The 25,707-nt window shown below is 37.1% G+C and overlaps 2 protein-coding genes across 2 annotated transcripts; one reads left to right on the top strand and one right to left on the bottom strand.

Moving 5' to 3' along the window:
- The first annotated feature begins 2,168 nt into the window (after positions 1-2,168).
- Positions 2,169-21,437, top strand: LOC115446155 (thyroid adenoma-associated protein homolog). The gene is made up of 26 exons (XM_030172719.2): positions 2,169-2,399; positions 2,541-2,721; positions 2,960-3,193; positions 3,719-3,977; positions 4,305-4,483; positions 4,666-4,889; positions 5,209-5,393; positions 5,633-5,823; positions 6,757-6,937; positions 7,515-7,670; positions 7,925-8,115; positions 8,668-8,782; positions 10,220-10,365; positions 10,695-10,859; positions 11,181-11,345; positions 13,140-13,215; positions 14,073-14,257; positions 15,211-15,346; positions 15,695-16,012; positions 16,252-16,404; positions 17,102-17,227; positions 17,451-17,554; positions 17,826-18,083; positions 18,944-19,692; positions 19,994-20,244; positions 20,691-21,437. The coding sequence occupies exons 1-26, from the start codon at positions 2,297-2,299 to the stop codon at positions 20,964-20,966; spliced, it is 5,307 nt and encodes a 1,768-aa protein (XP_030028579.1). The 5' UTR covers positions 2,169-2,296; the 3' UTR covers positions 20,967-21,437.
- Positions 21,381-25,525, bottom strand: LOC115446156 (poly(A) RNA polymerase, mitochondrial). The gene is made up of 7 exons (XM_030172720.2): positions 25,300-25,525; positions 25,054-25,229; positions 24,558-24,875; positions 24,010-24,138; positions 23,352-23,563; positions 22,984-23,216; positions 21,381-22,816 (listed from the first exon to the last, which is right to left on the bottom strand). The coding sequence occupies exons 1-7, from the start codon at positions 25,409-25,411 to the stop codon at positions 22,164-22,166; spliced, it is 1,833 nt and encodes a 610-aa protein (XP_030028580.1). The 5' UTR covers positions 25,412-25,525; the 3' UTR covers positions 21,381-22,163.
- Between the last annotated feature and the right edge of the window lie 182 nt (positions 25,526-25,707).

The following is a 25,707-nucleotide window of genomic DNA, read 5'->3' as shown; positions in this document are numbered from 1 at the left end:
AAAATAAAAACAAGAATTTGATATAGCTGCAGCACGTTTAAATATACTCCTGAAGTGAGCGCATGACTTCTTGCAGCGCTGGTCGGGTCATGTCATGTTGTTGTTGTCTGTGAACCTGTCTATTAGCTGATCTCCAACAAGCAGCACAAACTCATTCCCGCCTTGAAACCTAAAATATAATGTAGAAGTTGAATAAACATGTTCAGATTATTATTATTGTTAACTGTTTTCTTTAACTTTGGCAAGATTTTTCCCACATTGTGGGTATGTTAATAATAATCTACAAAACTTACAAACTGGACAGCTCGTCCAAGAAATATACGTGGCGTTGCTGTGGCACCGCAAAGGTGCAGTCAATACACCGCCGGGATACGCCGTCTCGATTAACTGTCCTGGGTCTAGGCTCTAGACGACATTGTGTTGCTAACTAAATGCCTTCCGTCTCAAAGTTCGAAACATACACTATACACGGTGTTTTTTAACAGAGGATTTCTCGACTCAACATTAAAATACATAAGAAAATACTCCAATCTTGAATAAGATAAATATTATAATATTTTAATGATTTAACATTCAAACAAATCTGAAATGTCAAAATGTCAGTAATTTCAGTTGCCAGTGGAATAAAAATCTCTACCCATATATTCATAATTTAAAAATAAAGTCCAGACATGTTTTAGCTGACTTTAGTATTTCTGTCAATGCAAGTACAAGTCGCCATTTGTTTATTTTTGGAACGATTAATATTTTCTCTTTTTTTCCAGCTATTGGAGCTTGGCCATAATTATTAAGTAAAATATATTATTTTATAACAATATATTTGACATGAATAAATATATTGTTATAAAATAATATACATATATTATAAATTCAAGTACAAGCACATTTTTTGTACATAATTACTTTTTTATTCCATCTAAGAAGGGAATTTGTTATAAATTGGTATCATTTCGCCATATTGGCAGTAAATTATCGGATGTTTTATTTGCAACAATTAAACAACTTTTTTTTTCATATCTTTTAAACCCCCATTCGCTTATGACTGAAATAAATACAAATAAAGTAATAATTAAAATGGTGATTTTTTGTGGATATTTGGTTGAGACGCATGACTGACGCAAAGATAGCCTGGTTTTGGGCATTGTCCTTTGTGGCTATCAGTTTTATGACCTATACAGAAGTAGTATTTAATTTTGTAACGGATATGTCAGACGCATTTTAATCGTAACCCAGTTACACTCAAAATTACAGCTTACAATCGCCACCTAGGATGAGTGACCTCTCTAAAAAATCTTAACTATACCTATTGTTAAATTATTTCGGAGTCTGTATTTATAGGTTGACCCCTGTGGATGTCTGATTGTCTGTGTGCGAACTGTTTATCTATGCCATTGGTTACAATCAACATTAAATATTTCTTACGTATACCCCTTAATACTCTTGATAACGTAGTTGTATTGTAGGTAAGTATATACTATATTTATGACCACCCCTCTCAGGTTCTGGATTAGGCAAAGTTATATGGATGTTTATGCTGAGTATCAACGCAGTCTAAAATTAGTGCCTGATATGGCGATAGACTCGCCTCATATCACATTATGGGACGGAACACATATAGATAAAAGTAAGTATTTGTTTTTATTTATAATACCTACTTACTTGTATATATATTTTTACTGAATAACGTTATAAGCCTAGTACCTAGGTACATACCACATGCATGGACACTATACAAAATGTGAGAATATTTATGAACCAATTTATTAGTTATATTAGTTTTTTATTAGTTATCTTAACTGCAAAGAATTATATGGTTTTATTTTATGTAATATATGTTAATTGAAAAAATAATTAGCACTCAGCGGAGATTTCGCCTTCTTGCCGGCCTAGTCTTTTGGATGCCATTGATTTTATTTTATTGTATCAATATGAGATAATAATTTTAGATTACCAATTTTCTTATTATTCTTATTCAAGGATACGAAATTGAAATGTGTGACTATGTTGTATATAATATAATATTTTTTGGTAAGATGTGAATTATTATCTTTAAAAACAGACTGTACGTTCTTATATTTTGTGGCGTTTACGAGAAACTGTCAAACATAGTCCCACCTTTTTAATGATGAGGCTGTATGGGCTAGACTCCTTTTTCTAACTAATAAAAAGGAAAAACAAAAAAATTACAACTTTTCTGACAGATGACAAGTTCCATGTGTTTACTTTTTTGTGGGGGTTATGTTGTTGTTGCTGCTGTTTACTGTCTCAGTACATTTATCATAATTTATTTCTCAAAATGAATGGATTAACTTTAAGGGTCACTGGTGGTAGCAGTAAGAAAAAAAAAACATCAATTGGATATTCACCTGTGGTTGTAAATGTCCACGAAAGAGATTTTGGTCAGTATATCATTTCATAAACTATAAATATTAGTATAAATTCTGGATCGTATTTAAAATATTTAACATTTTAGGCTTTGTAAAACTTGGCCTAGGTATTACTAGATATTTTGTAGAAATAAAACATCACTTTCGTTTTAGGCGCGAAAAGTAAGCTTTTAGAAGAATTTAATCAGGCTTCAAGTTCTGATGAACAACTGGCATTATTAAAAACCATATTCAATGAAATAGACAATGCATCAGATGTAGATATGATGAAATTCCTCGTGACAGTATTCTTCCAGGCTGAGTGCAAGCATCCTGTCAAGTGTTTTATCACAAGGTAATTTATTTATTTAGATCATACATAATACTCTCTAGAAAGTTTTTACAGTATGAAATACCAAGAATCGGTAAAGCTGTATTTGCTCTTATAAACTTTTGTATACATTTTCAAATATATATCCATATTATATTGGTATTCAAAATATTAATATAAAAAAAAACAAATTAGACTTTCTTAGTAAGATATATAATTACACATTATACAGTACTAATATCAGTAACTCATAAAATTACAGACAAATAACAAAGCGAAATGATCTCCAAGACATATTTGCAAGTATTTTAGCAGAAGAAATAAATACATTTATTGCAAGTGAACATAACAACTACAAAATATACATAGACATCGTTACGAAGGTGTCGGCCTGTGTGGAGAACTTCCAGGCAGGAGCTGCTGCTGTTAGAACTGTACAGATGCCGCTCGCAAAATATTTTAACAGTTGTTTGGAGTGTTGCATTACTACATTAAGGTAATTCATAATTTTTTTATAATTATAACTGACAATAAGCAAATTGATAGATTTATGCAGATATGAGGTTTTAGCAGTTAGAAAGAGATTGAACTAAAATTCTCTATTCAGTTTGTTTTCAGAATTAATTTAGGTTATGAAATTAAGAATATTGCTGGTTCACTTTTCAAGGGTCTATGTTATATTTGATGTGCAAATTGAATTATATAATATGTCACATGATTCTGCATTTTTTACAATGAAAATTTCCAACAATTTTGAAACATAATTATAAGAAACTTTTACCAACATGGAAACCCTTAATCTAATTTTTGCAACATAAGTAGAAATTACCATACAACCTTATAATAGTCATTTAACAATATGTATTGACCAATTGAAAGTTGTGCCTTATTTTCTGTTTGTACTTTTTTCTTTGTTATATTTTCAGTAATTATTCAGCAATTGTGATAATATTATTTATCATTAGATAGGCTTGTCCCTTCATTGTTAATTAATTGTAAAAAACATATTTTTTCTTTTTAGAGAAAACACATCGCTCTCACCAACAGAAAAAAATGAGATTTTCAACTTAGCACATTTAGCATCTAGATTAATTTTATACATTATGCAGAGAGTGGACTGTGTTAATGTCATGAATCTGACTGCATTATTTAGCAGTGTTCGGAGTTTTGTAAAACAACTCATGTATGATGGAGACGTTCCTATGGACACAAAGTCTGTGTGCGGGATACTTTATTTAACAATGCATTTGCTGGAGAACGGATCTGAGTCATGGGTAGATGTAAGTTCAATTTCCACTACACCTAAGCATTCAGTTGCAAAACATTTAAAGCAATGTGCAATAATGTGTTTGGCGATTTTGATTGTTTGTATTCATATAGATAAATGCCATTACAACTATTGTACAATAATTTGTCGCAGTGACAACATCACAGTTTCAGTCAGAAATAGTAAAAGATTAGAAAAGTAAAATTATTATTTTTGGTCAAAATATTGATTATTAATGGGTGGTTCCTGACACAATGTTATCGGAGCTGAAGATAACATGATTACATTTGTCAATGCAACGTCAATATGACCCTGCATAAAATGACTTTCAATCTTCCAGATCTTACAACCGAACCAATCAGTCCCTGATTTAATGGACCTATTAAAAGAGGAAGCATCACAATTATCGCTATACTCTGCCATCACCACAGTGGTATCAGTGGACAAGCTACAAAGTCAAATACAGAACTCACCAGCTTGTCTGATGCTCACACACTTGTTAATGGAAATTGGAGAGAGGTGTGGTTCACATTTTAATTTCGTTATACTGAAATATAATTTGTTGTTCATTCATTACATAATTCAGTTTCGTAAGCGATGAAATAAGAAACTTAAAGAATCCTTTTACAGCTGTATTTAACCAAGTTTTTACTGGGCTATCATTGCCCTGTATAATTATCTGTAAAAAATCTTAATTTCAGAAGGTCGTCAGATTCTGTGTTCATATTGGGAGTTTCCCGTACACTGCTACAATTATGTAAAATGCTAGACAAGATAACAGACCAACAAATGGGTCTGAAAATGGTGGACTCTCTGTTAGTGTTCATATGGTCGCATTTAGAACACTACATGGATAGTGTGAGCCATCTCACTGCGCAAATGTTGAATTGTGTTGTCAGATACTGTAGCCACTTGAAGAAACAAGGTATGTTCTATAACCAATGTCTTATTACAGGTTAATATGGATTGATTACTGTACAAAATCTATGTCCATACATTAGAAAAAAAATCGTTTGACCAAATATTCTATGATAAAATCAATTTTGTGATATTATTGAATTTTGTTACAATAGCCGGCAAACAATTTGATTTACACTATTTGCAAAAAATAGCAATGGTTTCGGTGGAAAATATAAATTAAGAAATGACAATCCTTAATTTATTCCTTTTGTTACATTATGTTTTTCTAACTGGACCAAGACTTAGAAGACCTGTCAAAATTGACGCATAATATTCTATTACAGGCAATGACAAAGCTATAAATGAATTGTTCTCATCGCTGCTGTCGCTAGACAAGATGCGCAAGAGTTACTATCTGAGTATCAGCGCGCTGACCACCGAGCTAGGAGCTCTGAGCATCATGGAGAGACTCCCCAGCATCATACCTGAACTGCTGGCTGCGTTGAATGTGCAGGCGGTGCAAGCCAGTGTAAGCTAATTTAATATCTATAGTAATAATAATATCAGTCTTGTATTATATACTGTCCGACTGTTGTGCTGTACACAGATGTAAGCACAAAAATAAACATTGCAGTTAAAAATCAAAATCGGAAAAGTAAAACCGATGAAAATATTCGATATCCATGATTTATGGCACAATGTTAGCAGAGATTAAGACGAGTATGTGGTTTCATTAACCTAATGTTTAATTGACCCTATATTTTGTAGACAACAACGGCGCTGGAGACAATGTTACAAAAACACATTAAGGAATGTTCCACAGACGAGGTGCATAAGCAATGGATAGAACCCATGATGGCGTATGTGACAACCAACACGCTGGACTCCACTGTGTTGAACATACTTGAAAGTTTATTAGTGAAGGCTGTGAAGTGGGATGAAAACATCATGACGAGGATGTGAGTGTTGGATTATTATTCGTTGGTATTTTTATATTTTGTTAAATGTTTGCATTTAGAGACCATTACAGCCTATAAGCGTTAGAAAATTGTATGTATTTTTTTTATATTTTCGAGGTAACATTGTTGTACAGAAATCAGACTTGAAAGTAATAAATTGCTGTTGCGCTTTATGAGTGGAATATCTGGAGTACCCACATCGCTTCCTTCTTTAACCCATATTCCTTTCTTAAAGGAAGTTTTTTGAAAAAGGTCGGCAGTACATTCCGCCCGACTTTGCCCGCGCGAAATTCTATTTCTGTTACAAAAATTCCTTAAGCACTGTATAATGTGTAATAATAGCGCCACCTGCACGACGCGAGCGCTATCTACTTAAAATATTTGGAACAAAAAAAATATCATTTCCTATGCGAGTAAATTAGCGACATAAAGAGTAGCCTATGTAATATTATTAAAACTTACGCGAGACATATTAAATTAGTCAAAGTTTCGACCTATTAAGTAGGTCATCCTCAGGGGCGAGTGCTAAGAGGACGTCGCGTCGCGGAGGCCTCTCGAGGTCGCCCCTGAGGATGACCTACTTAATAGGTCGAAACTGGTCGGCGATTCCGACTACTTTTATACGTGAGTAAAACCGTGTTGTTTTTGACTAGTAGCCTATGTGTTAATCCAGGACAAGATCTACCCGTATGCCAATTTTTTTTTATCCAAATCCGTTAAATTCTTTCTGCGTTTACTTCTAACTAACATCCAAACATTTTCACAAACTTTCGCATTAATAATATGGCAAGAGAAGATTTAGGTGCGCTGAACATTACCTACTTATCGTTAGACTTACTTGCCCATTTACCATCTATACCATAAAAACAGTCTACACAAAATGTTCTAAACTGCAGCCCATATACACTGCCACTACACGAATATACTTCACAGACTGCCATACATAGAACAGACAGACAACACAACAAGGGATGTGAAGTGTGTGCTGATGCTGCTTAGCGTGGTGCGCAAGGCCGGTGTCGCGAATAGACAAAGCGTCGAGCATGCTGGCAAGTGGAAAGGACTGATCAGCTATGACGTGCTCAACATGGCCGCTGTTGACGCTGTTGATGAGGTAACAGTGGAGTTTTTTCTTCTTCTAGACATGCGTTCCATAGAATTAAACCTCCTTAAATAATGTGTTTGAAATATCCCCTCTTAATCACCATTGCCCAAGAAAATCGGAAAGTACTTTATTAAATAAAGTCATGTTCAATATATTTTTATATTATACAAAAACAAGATGCGAATATACTAACTATAAATATTTGATTATATCATGAATATTTTTTTATAACTGATTGGTTACATATAATATGATCTGTTGGCAAGAGCGTCGCCAGCCGATGGCTCCGGGGAGGGGAGGGGGGTCAAGTTGATATGGAGAACTTCCCCCACTCCCGCTTTAACAAAGACTTAGAGCAGAGAGTAATTGAGCGTACGGAATATTAGGAATTAAATTGGTGATTTCATTCGACGTAAGGGAATCATCGATCCAGCAAGTCAAGTTAAAGACTTTGGTTGCTTTACATATGGCAACTTTTTTTGAATCTCCTCGGGGGGGGGGGAGCTGCCCCTCCTTGGAGAACGCCCTTGTCTGTTGGTATGTTAAATTTTGGTCTTTAAAAACTATGATTAATGATTGTTTTCAGACGAGGATATTATCACTATCCCTGATAGTGGAATCGCCGAAGTCTACAGAAGTGTTTACGTCAGGAGATCTGTCTTTCATACTGTATTATCTGAAGTATAATATCAATGCGCAAGCGCCTAACTTTAGACAACTCACACTTTCCATTATGAAGAAGGTATGTCACATTATTTTCGTAAAAAAATCTTGCGCAGTAGACTATTATTGTGTCTGGCGTTATATTACTAAAAAAAAAAAAACAATTTGATAATTACCGATTTATTTTTCATATTATTATATTTTTATGTACCATATGATGATCATGTCAATTCCGTGCAAGTATATTTCAATAATTAATTTAACATATAATGAGGCATATTATATTGTTGTTCATTGTCCTATACGTTTGCATCAAAAATGTTTTGTGATTAGTTTATGAAGCGCTTGGAGGAGAGCGCTAAAGTGCTAAAGAGGCAACACCAGCCTCACTTGGAGGAGTACGTGCGGTTCGCGGGAGGGCTGCGGGCGTTGTGTTTCCACAGCCTGCCGCCCGGCGCCAACTACACCCGGCGGGCCGTGGCGCTGCAGATACTGGCCTGGACTGAACCCCTCGGGTGGGACAGGTGGGCTTGGAATCTATCAGATATCTTTGCTCCAAATAACATATATTTTTGTTTCTTTAAAGGTTCTCGAACAAGTAAAGTGTTTAATTTGTTTTAATTACCTGTTAAAAACATTATAAGGAAACTTAATATAAAGAATGTAGTGCAAGCCCGACTGCCATGTTGTACAAGTTGAATTAGCATATTTTTGATTCAATAAATGTTTGTGCAAGACTCAGGTACTCCTATCACATGTCGAGACAGAATAAGCTCCATAAACCACAAATACACTATTTCACTATTGATTATCCTCTGAGAAGAAAGGTTATATTGATTATCAACTCGTTAATTGTCAAGTTAAATTTAAACAATCAAATTCCCAGTAATATATTGCGCAAGAACTTCACGTCAATAATTCTGTACACATGCGACTCGCCACAACTCCTGCAATAGAAAAATCAGCTTGCTAAATTCATTCGCAGTTTATATTGAAAAATTCGCGTGCGGGACATAACATCATCAAGTGTTCTTGGTAATCTAAGTCCTGGTTAATATTTTTTTCTTGTCCTATAGTGTTTGGAAGCGAGAGTACGTAGATAAGTTGCTGTTGCACCTAGAGGACAGTTACGAGAATAACAAGGCCTTGGCGTTGGAGATACTGGATCACTGTCCCGCGGACATGTTTAAGGTAATGTGCCACAAATCAAGGTTACTAACAATAAATTCTCATAAGTTGAAGTTTAAGATCAACCAGAATCAATATATTCTAACATGTTGAAGTTTAGGGTCTTCAGAGTGATATTTGTGGAGTGGCTAAACAATCTATTTAAAAATGTGTCGCGCAACATGTCAGGCAACATTGTTTGTCAGATGATGCGAAAGTTGATTGATCAGATATCAATATTTAAGATCATTAATGTACATATATTTTTGCAAATAAACGATTCATTAATTCAAGTCATGTTGCTATAGAGCAGACAACGCGCCGGCGTTATGTAAACTTTCCGTGTCAAAGCTCCATAGGTCAGCTATATGGTAACCATAACCGCGGCAATCATCGTGTAATGGAGACATGATCCTACATAACTATTCAGTATATACCACCAGTCATGAACATATACGAACTGTGGTGGGGACTAGACAAATCTATACTATTATATAAAGCTGAAGAGTTTGTTTGTTTGTTTGTTTGTTTGAACGCGCTAATCTCAGGAACTACCGGTCCAAACTGAAAAAATCTTTTTGCGTTGGATAGCCCTTTGTTCGTGGAGTACTATAGGCTATATATCATAACGCTATACCCAATAGGAGCGGAGCAGTAATGAAACATGTTGCAAAAACGGGGAAAAATTATTAGTTTTGAGAGCTCCGTTGCGTGCGCTGACGGTTAAAGTAATGCAACAATGATGTATGACGGGATTGTTCCTCTTAAAAAGTTCTAAAAAATATATTATAAAACAAAGTCCCCCGCTGCATCTGTCTGCCTGAACGTGTTAAACTCAAAAACTACCCAACGTATTAAGATGAAATTTGGTATGGAGACAGTTTGAGACCCTGGGAAGAACATAGGCTCCCGGGAAACTACTACTTTTATAACGGATAACTTTAGCCTGAAAAACTTTATAACGCGGGCGGAGCCGCGGGCAAAAGCTAGTAAAAATATAATATAAAACATTTACAAATAGGACGGAAGTGTACAGTAACTGCAGAACATGTAAGCCAATAGACAACGAGCACAAACTTAGGAACCAATTACGTGAAACCTCAAGGTGTAAAACGTCAGGCCGACCAATCACGAGTGTGCTCACGACTCGTGCCTTTCTGTAATATTTTTTGCTTTTAAAATGCTAGTAATTTTCTATCCCACTTATTCATAGACGTTATTTATCTAAGGACGGAGCATTGCTGTGATAACAAGTCTATTTCTCAGCTTTGTTTTTCTGACAGCCAACTAGATTAAAGTTGTATCTCAATTTTAGCCAACAAAACGGCCCAATGTCTATGCACTGCAAAGGTTGTTATGCCGTGAGCACTGAGAAACAGATTTGTTATCACAGCAATGCTTCTATTCGTCCTTATATAAAAAACATCTATGAATAGGGAGGTAAATGTATAATTATTTCAGGAAAACACATACACGATAAGCACGAATTTCGAAGATATTCTTCGACAAGCGTCGTCTCTGAAGCCCACTGACTGCACTTCAGCCGCCTATAAATTCGATTTCCTGAGGAGAAAACTGCCACAAAATATATTAGAAGGGATTACGTGGTGAGTGTCTACAGGGTGATTCAGAACGTTTTTAAATCAACAGGTTCCAACAGGCCGGTATAACTGTGTTGACTCTCGAGGGGTAATCATCTCTCGTCAGTTGACATGCTATTGGAGCCCACTCCACTACCATTAGGTGCAGTGGGTTCACTTTGCCACAATTATGCCGGCCTGTTGGAACCGGATATACAGGGTGATCTCGGAACGCGATACACTTACGTGGGCCTCTATGGCGGGTTTTAACACCTTGTGTACTTTGGTCGCTATCCGGGCTAATTTATAATACATTCTACCACCAGCACTTATTATATTTTTATTACATTTCGCAGTACAACCGCCGAGCCGGTAATGTACACGCTCTTACATCGTTTGCTGAAGCAGTTGTCGTTGGAACTGGACATCTGCACGCGGAACATCGTGGTGGGCGCCAGAGAGGGTCCCATGTACGGCGTGCTGCACTGCATGGCGCATCTCATGAGATACGTGGATGCTGAGTGAGTTCAGTTCTAGTGGTAAATGTTAAACACTGATCTTGAATACCTATTCAGAAAAATCATTTAACACCTGTAGAACTGCATGAAACAATTTGATCAAGTAATACACTGTGGAAATCAATTCACCAGTTTCTTGAAATATAAGTAGTCAATAACAGTCGTGATATCGGATATCGGTCATATATCCTTTGAAACATTATGTCCAAGGGCGATAGAATCTGACTAACATCGTGTACCAGACTTTCATGTTTATTAAAAAAAACAACTATAATGAAGTGTGAATTATTTCCTAAGTCATAGCTTACACAAGACTCGTTTCAGAGCGATTCGCTCCGATCCCGCCTGGACATCGCTGGTGCAGCAGATGATCGCCAGCTGCGTGCGGGTGTCGGCGGCCGCGGCCTGCGTCGTCAACAACTCGTCGCCCGAGGGACACCTGCCCATGGACTCCTGCGGCGTCGCCGTCTCCGACCACGGGAACTCGGGGTGAGCCATACCTTCAGTACCACCTAGATTTTTGGTATATGCCGACTAGGGCATGCAATCCGATAATCGATAATCGATAATTTATCGGTTATCGGGCCATTTAAGAAGAACGATAAATATCGATTATCGAAAATAATCCTCTAATGCTTTTTTACACTTGGCCAATAATATAACTATGAATTATGAGAAATAAATACACTCGAATAAGCCGTTTTTACACACTCTTATTCAGGACACATACTCGACAATTTGATGTAAATCGTTAATCGTAATGTATAATTTATTTTACAGAGTCAATATAATCAATAGTCAAGATTGCCGACGTTATTAATGCCTCGATTTAAGATTCTATACTGTACTAACTTTTTCGCAAATAAAGGATTTACTATTTACTCGGTGGCGTAGTTGTATTGCGTATTTGGTATAGGGACGATTATCGGGCAGAGGTGTTAGGCTCGAATTCCGGGTCGGGACGAAAATAATTGTGACTGAGTCCTCAGTTGTAGCTCGGAGTCAGGTAGTTGGAGGTATAATATCCCCGTTCGTTGATAAGCACGTAAAGCCGTTGGTCCTCCGCCTGATCTCTCTCCGGTCATATCGGATTGCCGTCTCATCGGACTATGAGAGTGAAGGAACAAAGAGTGCAAATACTTGTGCACTGGTTGATCTCCATTTTTTTTTTTTTTTTGGGGAACTGCCGTGGTTATCACCGGGGGTACCCTGCTAACGGTGTACAAGCGATCCCCCGGCTTAACAACCACGGCAGCCCCATGATGAGTTGGTGGGCCCTACCACTATCACTGGAGGCTCGGTTGCCTCCAGCTAGATGGTCTTAGGGCCCGGGAGGAAGAAGGGAGGGGATAAAGGGAAGGAAGAGAAGGGGAAGGAAGAGGAGTTATCAGGATGGTTGGAACAAGGGAAGGGAAATGTTCACGAACCCTTAGATAGACCTCAATGTGAATTTGGCAACCAAGAGGCATACGCACGAGCTGTGCGCCTAGGGTCGCGGCAAATGTGCCCCCATGCATGGGCGTGCATTTGGTGTGGAGACCAAGCGCACAAGAATTGCCTCGGGGGGGGGGGGGTTGATCTCCATTTAGATTAGCTGCCATGGCTGAAACAACGAGAAGAGATTCATAAACCGTCAAAGAGCAAGATAGCGGCTTCAGGTCAAGTGGGCTATAACGCACCAACAAACTGCCACATCACATTGTGAAACAGTGCTAGATAGTACTTTGCTTAAGGTTCCCCATTCACGGAGTATCGTTAGAAGTTTTCATTTTCTTACTACTGGTTCTTGTATGGTAGTAAACTCGTAAATCTCGTATCCAAGGGGCCAACTAGTTAACTATCACCACAATGTCTATTTCTACCGCCAAATAACAGTGTGCATGCACTATTAGTCTTGCTCGAAAGACGTTATAACCAGCGTAACTTGGCATAACGAGGCTTAATGCATTATGTCTCAGGGTGACGAGCGTAGTGATTGTCGCGCAGTACTTTGTATACAAAGTTTTCTATAGTATCGCTACTGTTTATGGGCGGTCGTATCGCTTACCATCAGGCGAACGGCAAACTCGTCTCGTCATTCAACTGCTATAATAAAGTTATTTTCACATTTCCACCGCCCTTTTTCAATTAAATGTCTAGCGAGGTTTATTGTTTATTAAATTTTAATGACGAGACGAGCTTGCCGTTCGCCTGATGGTAAGCGATACGACCGCCCATAAACAGTAGCAACATCATACAGAACTTTGAACGACAAAGTTAGGAACTGAAACATGTTTTGTATAGCGGCGTGGTGTTGTCGGACGGGCGGCCCGTCACGGCGCAGATGGTGCTGCTGTGTGCCTGGAGGTCCGTCAAAGAGGTAACTACTGCACCATACTTGAATTACTTGTCGTTATGCCGATGTGTCAACGTAATTTTCAGCTTGTTGGAAAAATTATTTATAATTATACACCTTACATAGTTTTTTTTAACAATTCAGTAAGTAATTGCTGCAGTGCTGTTTTAATTACAGGCTATCACAGCATGAACATATAAATACATTACAATAAACAATTGGCTGCACCATAAGTGCAATATATTCTCAATATAAGACTGAATATAAAACTAAATTAAGGTTTCAACAAGCGAGTTCAATACTTTCTTTTTGAAGATAGGAAGCGAGTCATTAAATATGTTAATACAATCAGATTTTTCTACAATTCTGTTATATAATCTGGATAAGCGAGGGACAGGTATAAGTTTTCGTTACCAACTACCAGCCTGAAATTAAATCCGTTTAAGAAATAAGTACCATTTCGAAGAAACATGTTAGTATACTTACATAAAGTGAGTAAAGTGAATTTCCACAACTCAGCTCACCTACGCTGCAAGTAGACTAACAGGGTGAAAATGCAATGCGGCATATTCTTACTCAACACTATATATCATTTTCAATAATCAGTTAACTATAGTTTTTTTTATACGTGCATGGAAAAGTAACCCCTGTGCACCTTGATGCTGTAAAGTGAGGTCCAATAGAATGTCGACTGACGAGAGATGATTACCTCTCGACAATCGACACAATTATGCGTCCTGTTGGAATCGAATATACACAGGCTGATCCCGGAACGCGACATACTTACGTCACTGGCGAGTTTTAAATCTTATTTAATGTAGTTTCTATCCATGCAGGTATAAATATCCTACCATCAAAATGCAATTGAAATGTTTATGAAGGTATCCCTCCTCCTGGGCACGATATCTTCACGCCTGAGCATCAGCGGCGAGGGTCACGCGACAGGGACTCTGGACGCCACCCAGTTGGCCGCCATGGGGCAGCACTTCACCACACTCCTGGCCGAGACCAAACACCGCGGCGCCTTCGAGCAGGCCTATGTCGGCTTCACTAGACTGCTGGATAGGTAAGCAGTAAATTCTACGAGTGGTAGGCTTGTAAATTAATAAACTAGGTGTTCAAGGCTTCGCCAGGTAAATAGTCTTCTCCGCGGCAGAAATCCTAATTACTGTAAGAAATCATAGTGCCATCTACTTAAAGTTCAACAGATTGACAGAATAGTAATTCAAATATTTCACACTTAAATACCAAGATAAAATGTACAAAGTCTCTCCATGTGCCAAATGTCATTCAAATTTTATTAGCGGTTGTTGCATTTACTTTTAACAAATATTCATACCAATATTTGGAAGGAAAGTTGGAGGGGGATATTTTGTGGAAAGAAGTGTGGAGGAAGGAAAAGAAATCTTTGGATCAGTGGAGAGGGGAAGGCCAGGAAATGTTCGTGGGCTCTCATGGGCTACAATGTGTAGTAACAACCATGAGATATATACATAACCGTATAGCCTAGGGCCGCGACAAATGTCTTTCCGTGCATGGGGGGTCGTACAAGCTTACCATAATGCAATTCAGAGGGGAGGTGGGGTCTTGTAAAACGTTACGATGCGTTACAGGCGCGGGGAGGGGATTCGTACAACGCGCTATGAAACATTGGATTTTTTATTCAAAAACAATAACAAAGGTTTTTAGCGAGTTTGCGGCACTTTTAAAAAAAAAATATAATTTTAGGGTTACATAACTTTTTGAGGGGGGGGGGGCGTATAGGAAAACATTACGGCGCGTTACATTGGGGAGGGGGGGGGGGGTGTTAAAAATCTTCAAAAATTGTGTTATGTAATACTTGAACGGCTCCTGGGCTAGCATTCGGTGTGGAGACCGAGTGCACTAGAATTGCTTAGGGGAGGGAGGGGGGTGTATTAGGCAACTATTTGACGAGTAGTATTAGACAGCTAGATGTTGAGACGCCATCATAGCTGGACGTCCGTAGCCCGCGAGTGAGTGAGTGGTGCGCGTGCGCAGGCTGTGGCGGTGCCGCGGCGCAGCGCTGCACTGCATGCCGCGCGCGTGGCTGCGGCGCCTGCTGCACGCCGTCACGGCGCCGGGCGGCCAGCTCTGCGCCACGCGCCGGAGCGCCGGCGTGCCTTTCATGATACAGGTCAAGGCACACACATTATTATCACCAACACCAGCTTGTTCGATGCAAATACCACTTTTATTATTTAGAAAACAGTTAGTAAATGATATAAACCAATTCTATAATATTTGGGCTACAAAATAAAAATTACAGTTATGATTAACAAAAGTTAGAATTTTTATATGACAAGTTATTCATGTATCCATTTTTTGCACTTTTTTACATCTTGTACTGTAGAGTTATTGTGTTCTTAATGAATTTTTATGTATTTAAAATGAAAGTAGAAAAAAAATTAAATAGGCCATTTTTGCAACATTTTTCATTATATTTTACTCATAATTTGATTTCGTTTTGCTATGAATTTTGCAGGCGCTAGTAACTAGTGAAGTGCAAGCACTCGGCAGTTCTCGATTATTTCACGATTGCGTTACGCAACTCATTCAACGGTGTAGCACAAATTTAAAAAAAGAAAGCATAGAGCAATCTACATCAGAGACAGAAGAATCTAGAAGGATAAAGGAAGATGTAGAGTTGTGCAGTGAGACGGAAGAGGCGGAGGTGTGGGCGCGGTGCTGCAACGTGTTGCGCGCGCTGGTGCGCGGCGCGGCGCTGCAGGCGGCGGGCGCGGCGCACGCGCAGGACGCGCTGCTCGCCGCGCTGCACGGCTTCCAGCGCCGCAGCTGGACGGTCAGACCGCGAGCTGTAGCACTCGTTTATACTAAACACAAATACCTTTCAAATAATTGTTGAGATTTACTTAATAATTATGTTACTTGAATTTGTCAAAAATATATTTTGCGATAAGCTTTTATCTCTACATAGTAGAAAACGAAAAAATATTCAATTTAAAGTGTACATTTAAAACGATATTAGAGAAAGCACCTAATCTGTCGGTGCGTCGGTACTGAGCGGCGGTGTGTGTGCAGGAGCGCAACTCGGCGACGCTGCTGCTGTCGTCGCTGGTGACGCGCACGTTCGGCGCGGCGCGCATGCGCGGCGGCGACGCGCTGGCGCTGCGCAACAAGATGACCGGACGCATCTTCTTCCTGCGACATCCCAGGCTCTACGACTACATGCTGGTCAGCACCTACCACATACTCTCACTTTATCTTATACAAACAAGTAATGGGTAGAATAACGCAACATGTCCAAAACGCCGTATTTAACAACAAGATATATTTTGACCAATAAGATACTCTAAATAAATAATAATATTGTGTAGCAGTTAATTTTTGAATATTTATAAAAGTATTCTTTTTATAAATTGTAACTTGTAATAAATAAAATAATAATAAAAAGAATGTCAATAGAAGTTATTATTTTTAAAAAATCTACTCGTGTATACAATGGTAGATGACTATGTTTGATTTTGTACATTATTTTATACGTAACCGTTGATAACATTAAAAAAAAACAATTTTACAAATACACCATTAAAATTGGTCGCAAAATAAGATAAAAAACCCTTGAAATTAAACTAATTTTCCGGATTCTATCGCGGTTTTTTATTTTTTATTTTTCTCCCGACGTTTCGAAGACTTTGCAGCCGTCATGGTCACGGGGGGGACTGAGGTGTTGTTCATCCGCAAAGTCAAAGTTACAATATAGAATCCGGAAAATTAGTTTAATTTCAATGTCTAACATTCGCGTAAACATAAGAAATCATTATAAAAAACCCTGTTCAAAATTCGCTTTGTAGAGCTGTCCTTATACATATTACTATCCACACATAAAATTTCAACTGTCTATGCAATAACAAAACATGTACATTTCCAGGAAAAGCTCCAAGAAATGAGTGATAGTGGAAACGAGCAGAACATCCACCCATCACTGTACCCGATACTGCTGCTCCTAGCTCGCCTGTATCCCTCCTCTCTGGAGGGCACCGTCTCTAACCTTAAGGTAAACTCGAACGAAATATAATTTAATTCTAACCTAACCTAACCCAATGTTAGCACTTCAATCATATTGGATCAATCTTTAATTTTTAATTAAAATTTAATACTGAGAAACTTTCATTAAAAGAATGGTTAGAGATCCGTGAAGTGACCAAAAAAAATATTTTTTAATCTTTGCTTATCACCATGCTTGGGAGTTATATAATGTTAATTCAATTGCTTTCCAGCTGGTGGCGTTCGTCCCGCACGTGTTGTCGTGTGCCAAGAGTAGCGTGCTGAAGACGAGGCAGCTGGCTGCCAAGGCCATGGTGCCTTTGATATCGCCCGAACAGTACGTTAAATACAACTTTATAAACACAATCACACCTGTTCTAATGAAGCAATAATAAACATCATTACACCTAAAAACATTTGCATTCTCATTAAGACTGCAATGCTACTACTTTTGCGGTTACTGTCTGTTATTAATTTTACGATTCAATCATAGAATTAGGCAAGGCATGTCCTCTACATCTATGATCAGCTAGTCCACAGAAACATGACTAACTTCAAGCCGGCATTAACTCAGCCTTTTTTACTCATTAAACATGTTATTTTTCTAGATACCTGACCCATATAGAATCAATGTTCACCATTCTCCACGACATGAATATAAAGCGTAACTACTGCCACGGGATCCTCCTGCAGTTGATAAGGTTACTGGACGCGAAACCCGACGTCAGTATAGACAGTGCTATGGTCGATAGACTCGCGCGCAGTGTCGATGGCAGTGTGTGGGTGTTGGAGCAAGGTGCAGGACACACGCCTTGCTATGTCATTGTAGATGAGTGGGTTAAAGTGGTCAACTTGTTGGTTTGGAGGTGAGTGATATTTGTATTGCAACCTCATTTTATGTAGTAAAATAAAAACAAACACACCTCACGCCTTAAACACGGAGGTGTAAGCAGAGGAGCAACTAGGGCTACCACTTTTTGTAGTACGTATTCCGTCCCGTGTTGTAATAGGGATAAGGTCTATGGCCATATCGATCACTGTTGGGGGAATGATAGTTTATTTAAATTTACAATAATAGTGAATTGTGTTAGTGAACGTTGTCGGCTGCCAAAGAGACGCTGCGGCGGGGGTTCCCGGTCGTTCCTCACACGCGACGCGTCGACGCTCCGTGTCATTGGCCACCACCGCTCCGCCAATCTTGTGTGCGCGTCGGTTCAACCGATGCCCGCGAAGCGACGGTGATTCGCCGTTTTAAATTGCCGCGTCGACTGCGAGGTCGTCGGTGCGGCCCGTTGATCGACGTGTCACGGCGCAGCCCGCGGTGTGGCAGAATAGCGGGCCGCATAGAGCTACAATCTGAAATTACGGCGCCAACAATCACAAATACCAGACTAGGGGCTGATACGAAGAAGACGTGCTAGGACCTCAGAGTAGAAGTTGTATCACGCATGTATAAAACTACGCCACCGAAGCAGCCGTTCCTAGTAAAATAGTCGATATTTATTTGCGCAGGATATCGAAATTCAAAGTTGTGATATCGGCATTGAACTTCTTTGTCATTCATTTCATATCGATAACGATATTAATGTCGATAATCAGTTTGGAAATGTGTAATCTATATTATCCCCAATGAGTCGATGTGTATTTTAATTTTAACTCACTAGTTCTTTTTAAACGTTTGCACTACTTTCTTTTCTTTGAAATTCATTAAAGAATCTTGTTACAGATTCCCAACAGTTTTAAAAGAAGAAACCATAATAAGAATCCTTACATTACTACCAATTTTAATTTTCAACGACAAAATACCGCACATAACATCAGGCAGAGAAGTGTGTCTGGCCAACGCAATGTATTTATATCTCATTATACTGACTAAACTCGATAAAATAGATAGAATTTGTGAAGAAGTGTTAAAGGCTCTTAAACACAAGTCCTACGACGTTGTGTTAGCAGCTTTGAATTATCTGTTAATACAACACGCAAGTCTAGAAGCGGAAAACAAGTTACAAGAACATTTAACAGAAATTAATCATGATAAAGTACTGTTAAAACTTAAAAACAACGAGAAATACATAAACGTGTTGTGCGAAATAATGAGAACTGCAAAATATTTGGAATGTAAGCAGAAGTGTTTGAAAGTTCTGACGATAGAGGGCGACACGCAGCGAGCGATTGTCGATATCGATAGTGAAAACGATTTTTCTATCGACCATATTGTTGGAAAATTATTCGAATGTATTGACAAATCGCATGAAAATTTAATACATATTTATTTAGAGAGCCTGTCTCAATTTGTTACAAAACATTTAGACCAGTTAAATTTAACCTTAATTACGGAAGTTATAAGGTCTTTATTCAATCATAGCACTCCTGATAATAAGGACGAAAGTCGAAGTGTAGTGGTTGGATTCTTGGAGAAAAATGCTACGCGGTTAATCAATTTGGATTTGAGTGGATTGAGCAAAGAAAACCAATGTGAGTTCGTTTTTAAATTTGCTCTGACAGTTTGTTTTTGTATAATTCTCGACTTTAATTTCTTTATTAGTGGTTATTTGACTAGAAGATTTAGGGACTTTTTGTGAATTTAATTAGATCATGTGGTTGCAGTGACGCTAAATAATAATAAAGTAGAACAAAATTTAAAAAAATTATAATTGCACAATTTAATTTTATTAGATCAAATAAAAAAAACGTTCAAGCTGAATTGATAACCTCTTCCTTTTCATGAAGTCGGTTGAAAAGAATGCAAAACATAAATAAATATTTTTTCCTACAGTTGAATACACAGCAACATTCTTCGCAACACTAATAACGACTCTAGAAGACGACAGTGATACACTGCGCCAGAGAACGGCAAACACAATTCTGTCCGTACTAGGAATCAACTCTAGCCTCATATCGAGCAAATGTGCGGAAATGCTCACGGACTATATGGAGAGATATGAAGATAGTGTAGCGTTGTATGTGCTGGTGGCATTGCTCGACTTCCGGTCTGAAGTGTGTCTCACTGATGAGCTTAATGATGAGGCATGTTACACAATATTTTAGTTTTTTCTGATGATCGAATTTTAATTGTGGTGGATGTAAAATATTGTTTAGTTATTGGTTGTCACTTTATATTTTGACCTTAAAAAAGTTTTTTTTTACTTTCTTTAAATAAACAGAAGAAATCTATATTATAAATCTTCGTAGCTCAAAATGAAACAAAGTAGATTCATTGATCATTAAGGTATTTTCTCCTACTATTAAAAACCTTGAAAATTATAAAGCATAATAATATTAAGTTAGGGGCTTACTAAGACCCTGCACACAAACTGCATAAGTAGTTTTGTGGGTGATTTTATTAATATATTATAAGAACTTGAATGAATTATATTTATATAAAATAAATTATAAATCATAAATTGTACGAACCACTCACTCTAGATTTATCGAATTTACTAGTAACGTTAAATATTTTTAAATAATTTCAGTGCCGAGTCTTCGATCAGAATGAGCGATACAACATATTTTTAGAAGAGACAATGTGGACGAATGAGTGTGCAAAGAAGATTATAAAGATGTACAACAATGGCTCAAAAGTTATCGATAACATCTTATCGATTATCGATAATCCGATATACACAAGTACTTACGACAAATTATGCAACAATAACATTGTATTGTTCAAGAAGATGATGGAAGAAAACGAACATAAAGATGATACGATAAATCCTAAAATTCGATTATTTATTAACATGTTAAGTTAAATACCTAGGACTTATTTTTAGCCAATTATAAATGATGTGCAACATTTGTCATAAGAAATGTTTGTCAATGTCGAATATAATTCCAAGATGACGCGCATCATATTCCGAATTTTCTAGCACACTGACGGGTTGAGTATGGTGTTATAAAACATGTTGAGCAGCATGTTACATAATAAATTACTATGTATTATTGTTTTCTTTTTTATGTGTGAGACGTAATTTGTATAGTATTTATTAATGACTTCATTCATAGCTCTATTTTGTGATAAAAATCGATTAAATACACTATATATATTTAGTTTTATGTAATTAAATAAAATTTGTAATTAATTACCGTAATAAATATTGATCCTGTGGCACGCTGTAATACACCACATGAGAGCATATGTGAGGGGGACTAAAATAATTCAATTGTTTTATATCTAAAAGTTTATTTACAAACAATCTAAATAAAATAACTGAACATACGAATCTTGTATTTTCTTACCTTACAATCATTCGAGCTATAACATCACCAACAATTTACAAACGCTTTTTGGTAAGTTATGAAAATCAAAGAATACAATTTATATCATTATACATATATTTGGCCAAATCAATCAAGTTTTTGGTCCTTAATTAGGTAAACAAAACGGCGGGGGAACCTATGTAGTGCACATTTAATAAAATTAAAGGAGGTATGTGAACCATGAAGTCTACAAAGCTGTAGGCCTGCATGATGAACGAAAGTCGTCTTATCAGTGGAGCAGCCGCGTGCCCGGTACAGGGACAATACGATACAGAACCAATATTATACTATCCAAAAATACATATAATAAAAAATAAATAAATATAAAGGAAGAATGAAGATATTGTTTGTTTCATTCCCATTGAGCCATAATAATCCAATATATCAAAATGAATTATACAACAATTGAAATTCTTTTTACATGCAAATATCCATCGTCATTTAAATCTGTGCAGCAAATATCAAATCATACTTGTGATTTATTTGGAAATATATACAAACAATACTAAAGCTTAGATTCCTCATTACATTGCATTTAAATACTGCAATATGACTCATCAAAACACTATTTCAAAATGGACATAAAACATTAGGAAACCATGCAGTCTTGTTTTCAGTGACAAATGACGGTCGTATTGCAGTCGCTACACCGCAAAAATATCAGGAAACTAGCCATGCTACACTACACGTCACACAATCTTATCCCGTCTTATTCTGTACACTTCACTTGCTATGTGACTGTTTTTGAATTTCATCTTCTGTTCTTTATTCTTCCCATATATTTGTGAAAGCGTTTCTTTAACTTCCTTTACATTTCCATCTTTATCACTCTTTTTTGTTAATTTAGTCTTGCTTTTCCCATTCTTCTCATTTTCTTCATCTTCATTGAACAAATCTTTGACAGACACAAGACGTTGTGAGTTGCCGACTTTGAGCAGTCTTTTAAGACTCCTTGCTGCCTTTTTCTCAAGTAAGGCCACAAGACCCCAGTCATCAGATTTCTCTCTGTCGTACCCTGCGTCTAGTTGCCACGCCGCGTTTCTTACTTCTAACTTAAGCCTTTCACATTCTTCAAAGCTGACATTTCTGCTTACATTCAATGCTTGTTCTAAGGGATTGACGATATATAACGCTAAGTTGTTAGGCTTTCTAACTGGAATTCCTTCGATGATCGATATGGCCTTGTCTTCGAAGTCGAACTGAGCATAGAACTCGAAGAACTGGAGCAGCAGCGCCTCAAGACTAGCGTCACTCTGTCCATATGTTTCTGCCGGAAGCTTGTTCAGGTCGCGCAGAAAGGTGCAGTTCAGATTCTCCTCTGCTATTCTGATGTCTTCTTTACCTAATTATGAGAAAATTATAGTTATTTAATAACTAATTCTAATTTGGATAGTATGTATTTGCTGTTGTCTCACATTTAATTAAAAATAATAGAAAGCAGTTGAGCATGACCAATTATTAAACATTCCCAAAAAATATTAAACATGGCTTATATTTTTCAACACGCACCTGCTTTCTGGAAGAGTGTCTTAAATGATGGCAATATGCTGCCATCCTTAGTCTTCTGCTGCAGAAAGAACAGCACCATCAGTGTTAAAGGAAAGTTGGTGATCCACCTGCCAGGGTGGATATTTGTGAGGCCCACCGTCTGTGCCCAGCGGCGTACCACGAACGTCAGGGGCCGTACGCGCGGATCCAGTGTGCCGTACATCCAAAGTAGCTCTGACATGTACACCCCAGATCTAAGATAAAATCAACAATCTGTCACTCAAATGTTGGAGGATAATTTGATTAGGGAAACAATGCACAAATTTAAAAGAACTCAAATATGAATAAATTATTTAATTACATATTATTATAGTCACATATGTACCTACACATTATTATAGCACAAGTCACATTCCATATCGGTGAAGTAATGTGCAAACTTCACTATGGGCACCCTAGCATGTAGTATACGATGCACACGGGTAGCCCCTGGCACTCGCAACTCCAATGTTTCCGCCACTAGCTCCATGTGCCGTTGCCAGGGGCTGCGGCCGCCTTCGCATTTCTTCTCTTGGAATATCAGTCGTTTGGAAGGGTCACTCTACAATTAATTTATGAAAAATAATTTTGACTAATATAGGTCATGTCATCCATAAAGGCGCGCCCAACCACATTTTGAGTGGAGGTGTAGCGGGATGTTGAAGGGTCAGGAAACTAATCCAAGCCCTTTTCCTAACACTATCCATTATAGTGTGCGTGTGCACTTATGTGCTCATGCACACTGTGAATGATTAGGGAAATTATTGAGGCACATCTTCATGGATGTAATGATCTAGTCTGAGGAAAATCTCTTTAAGAGTATGTTAGTAAACTTAGTTTATAAACATTATGTGTGAAAACAATCTCAAATATTGTGTGTATAATAAATTAAGTTAAAATTTTATAGCATGATATTAGATACTGACTATAATCTATGTAATTTAAGCTTTGTATATGGAATATTAAAGCTACTGTAACATTTATTGTAAAAATAAAACACAAAATTACCATTTCATCAGTCACAACATTTGTGAGAACTAAATCCAAATCACAGCCCATTTTTCCAAAACCATTTACAGAAGATCCAAATGGCCTCACTGCTACATTTGCATACATACTCTCAAAAACAGTTTCTAGCTGGAAAAAACATTTATTTATATTTTTCATACATTTAATGTGAAATCTTTTTAGGCTGTACAACCCCGATCCACATAAAATAAAGTCATAGATTCAAAAAAGAAAAAATATGTGACTAAAGAACACATTGTATACTCATTTGTGTAGTTCCTTATGAGTTAAAATAATTTATTCTGCTGTGCTAAGCACAAAAGCAGTATGTTAGTGAAACCTTATTTCAAGATAGTTGAAGTCATTTAAATATAGTTTAATCATTTTGTATGTAAAACTGAGATAGAAATACTCTATTTTTAACAAGTTCTAAGCAAGATACCAATATTTAAGTAAGTTCATTGGATGGGTATATCGTTAAGCTATCTGACAACATAAAAACCAAGATTTTGATTTTTTTGAGCTTAGCACGGCAGTATTTAACTCACTTGTCTTGCCACCATATACCTCAGCCGTACACCCAAATCATTCAGAGCAGTCTTATCATAAAGAGTTTGTATCTGTTCCGACACACTGTTACAGTTTATTAGCTGTTCAAACAGGACATCCTCATCCACCTCCTCAGTGCCGTTGATGCAGGATAGTGTTGCGTTTGGTACTATTGCACCCTTCTTGTCATTAACTGCACGAAACCATACAAATGGCGATTGTAGTGCCATGACATCAATGTCTTTTTGATGTACACTGCATGACCGGATAACTTCCTTGAGATTGTCTTCTGATGCAAATTCGACGAGCATGAAATGCTGAAAGACAGGATTTTAGTTATTCTTTATGTGATTTTATCACTACTGTGTACCTCACAGAAAAATATAATATACAATAATGCTCTTATATTTAGAGCCTTATTTGGGCGGTTATTGCTAAATACACATTCAGTAGGTTAGCTGAAATATGTGCTAAGCAATACAACTAGTAAATTACCTCTCCGACAGAGTTTTTGTAATGATGAACACCATTGATGCTGGCATATTTTGAACAATAGCCATATAACTCATTGAATGATGCCTCGGAATTGACTTGGACGACAAAACTACGTCGTGCTTCAGCTCTCCTCTGGGCCACAGCCTCATCAAAAGACACAAATCTCTTGTTAACATCTAAAATAAAAACATAACCTAAAAATCGGTTTTATAATCTTTTTCATATTGTTGGAAAAAAAAACAGTACCTGAGCTATTTCTCATACATAAACAATTACATGTCTTGAAAGATGTATTTAATAATTTTCTAAAAGAATTCAATTTTCCTGTATTTATTGCTGTTTGAAATAACACAGACATTTTGCCTTGGCTTACTTGTCAAATAAAGGATAATACGTTCGAAAATCACTTTTTGCATCTATCAAGTTAGCACTTGTCGTAGGTACTAGGTATTCCTGTGTAAATAAAATTGATTGTCTCAAGTTATATAATAAACAATCAAATAGAAATATGAATATATGTTTGATATATTTGGTGCTTATGTTTTGTTTTACTTTTGTAAATTGTTTTTTTTTTATTTAAAAGATTGTAAACAAATTCCTAAACGTAAACAGGTTGCGTTTTATTATTTTATACTGAGCTTAGTGGCAATGCTA

This window comes from Manduca sexta, chromosome 11 (assembly GCF_014839805.1).
Source record: "Manduca sexta isolate Smith_Timp_Sample1 chromosome 11, JHU_Msex_v1.0, whole genome shotgun sequence".
NCBI lineage: Eukaryota > Metazoa > Arthropoda > Insecta > Lepidoptera > Sphingidae > Manduca > Manduca sexta.
This window is presented reverse-complemented; position numbering and strand designations above follow the sequence as displayed.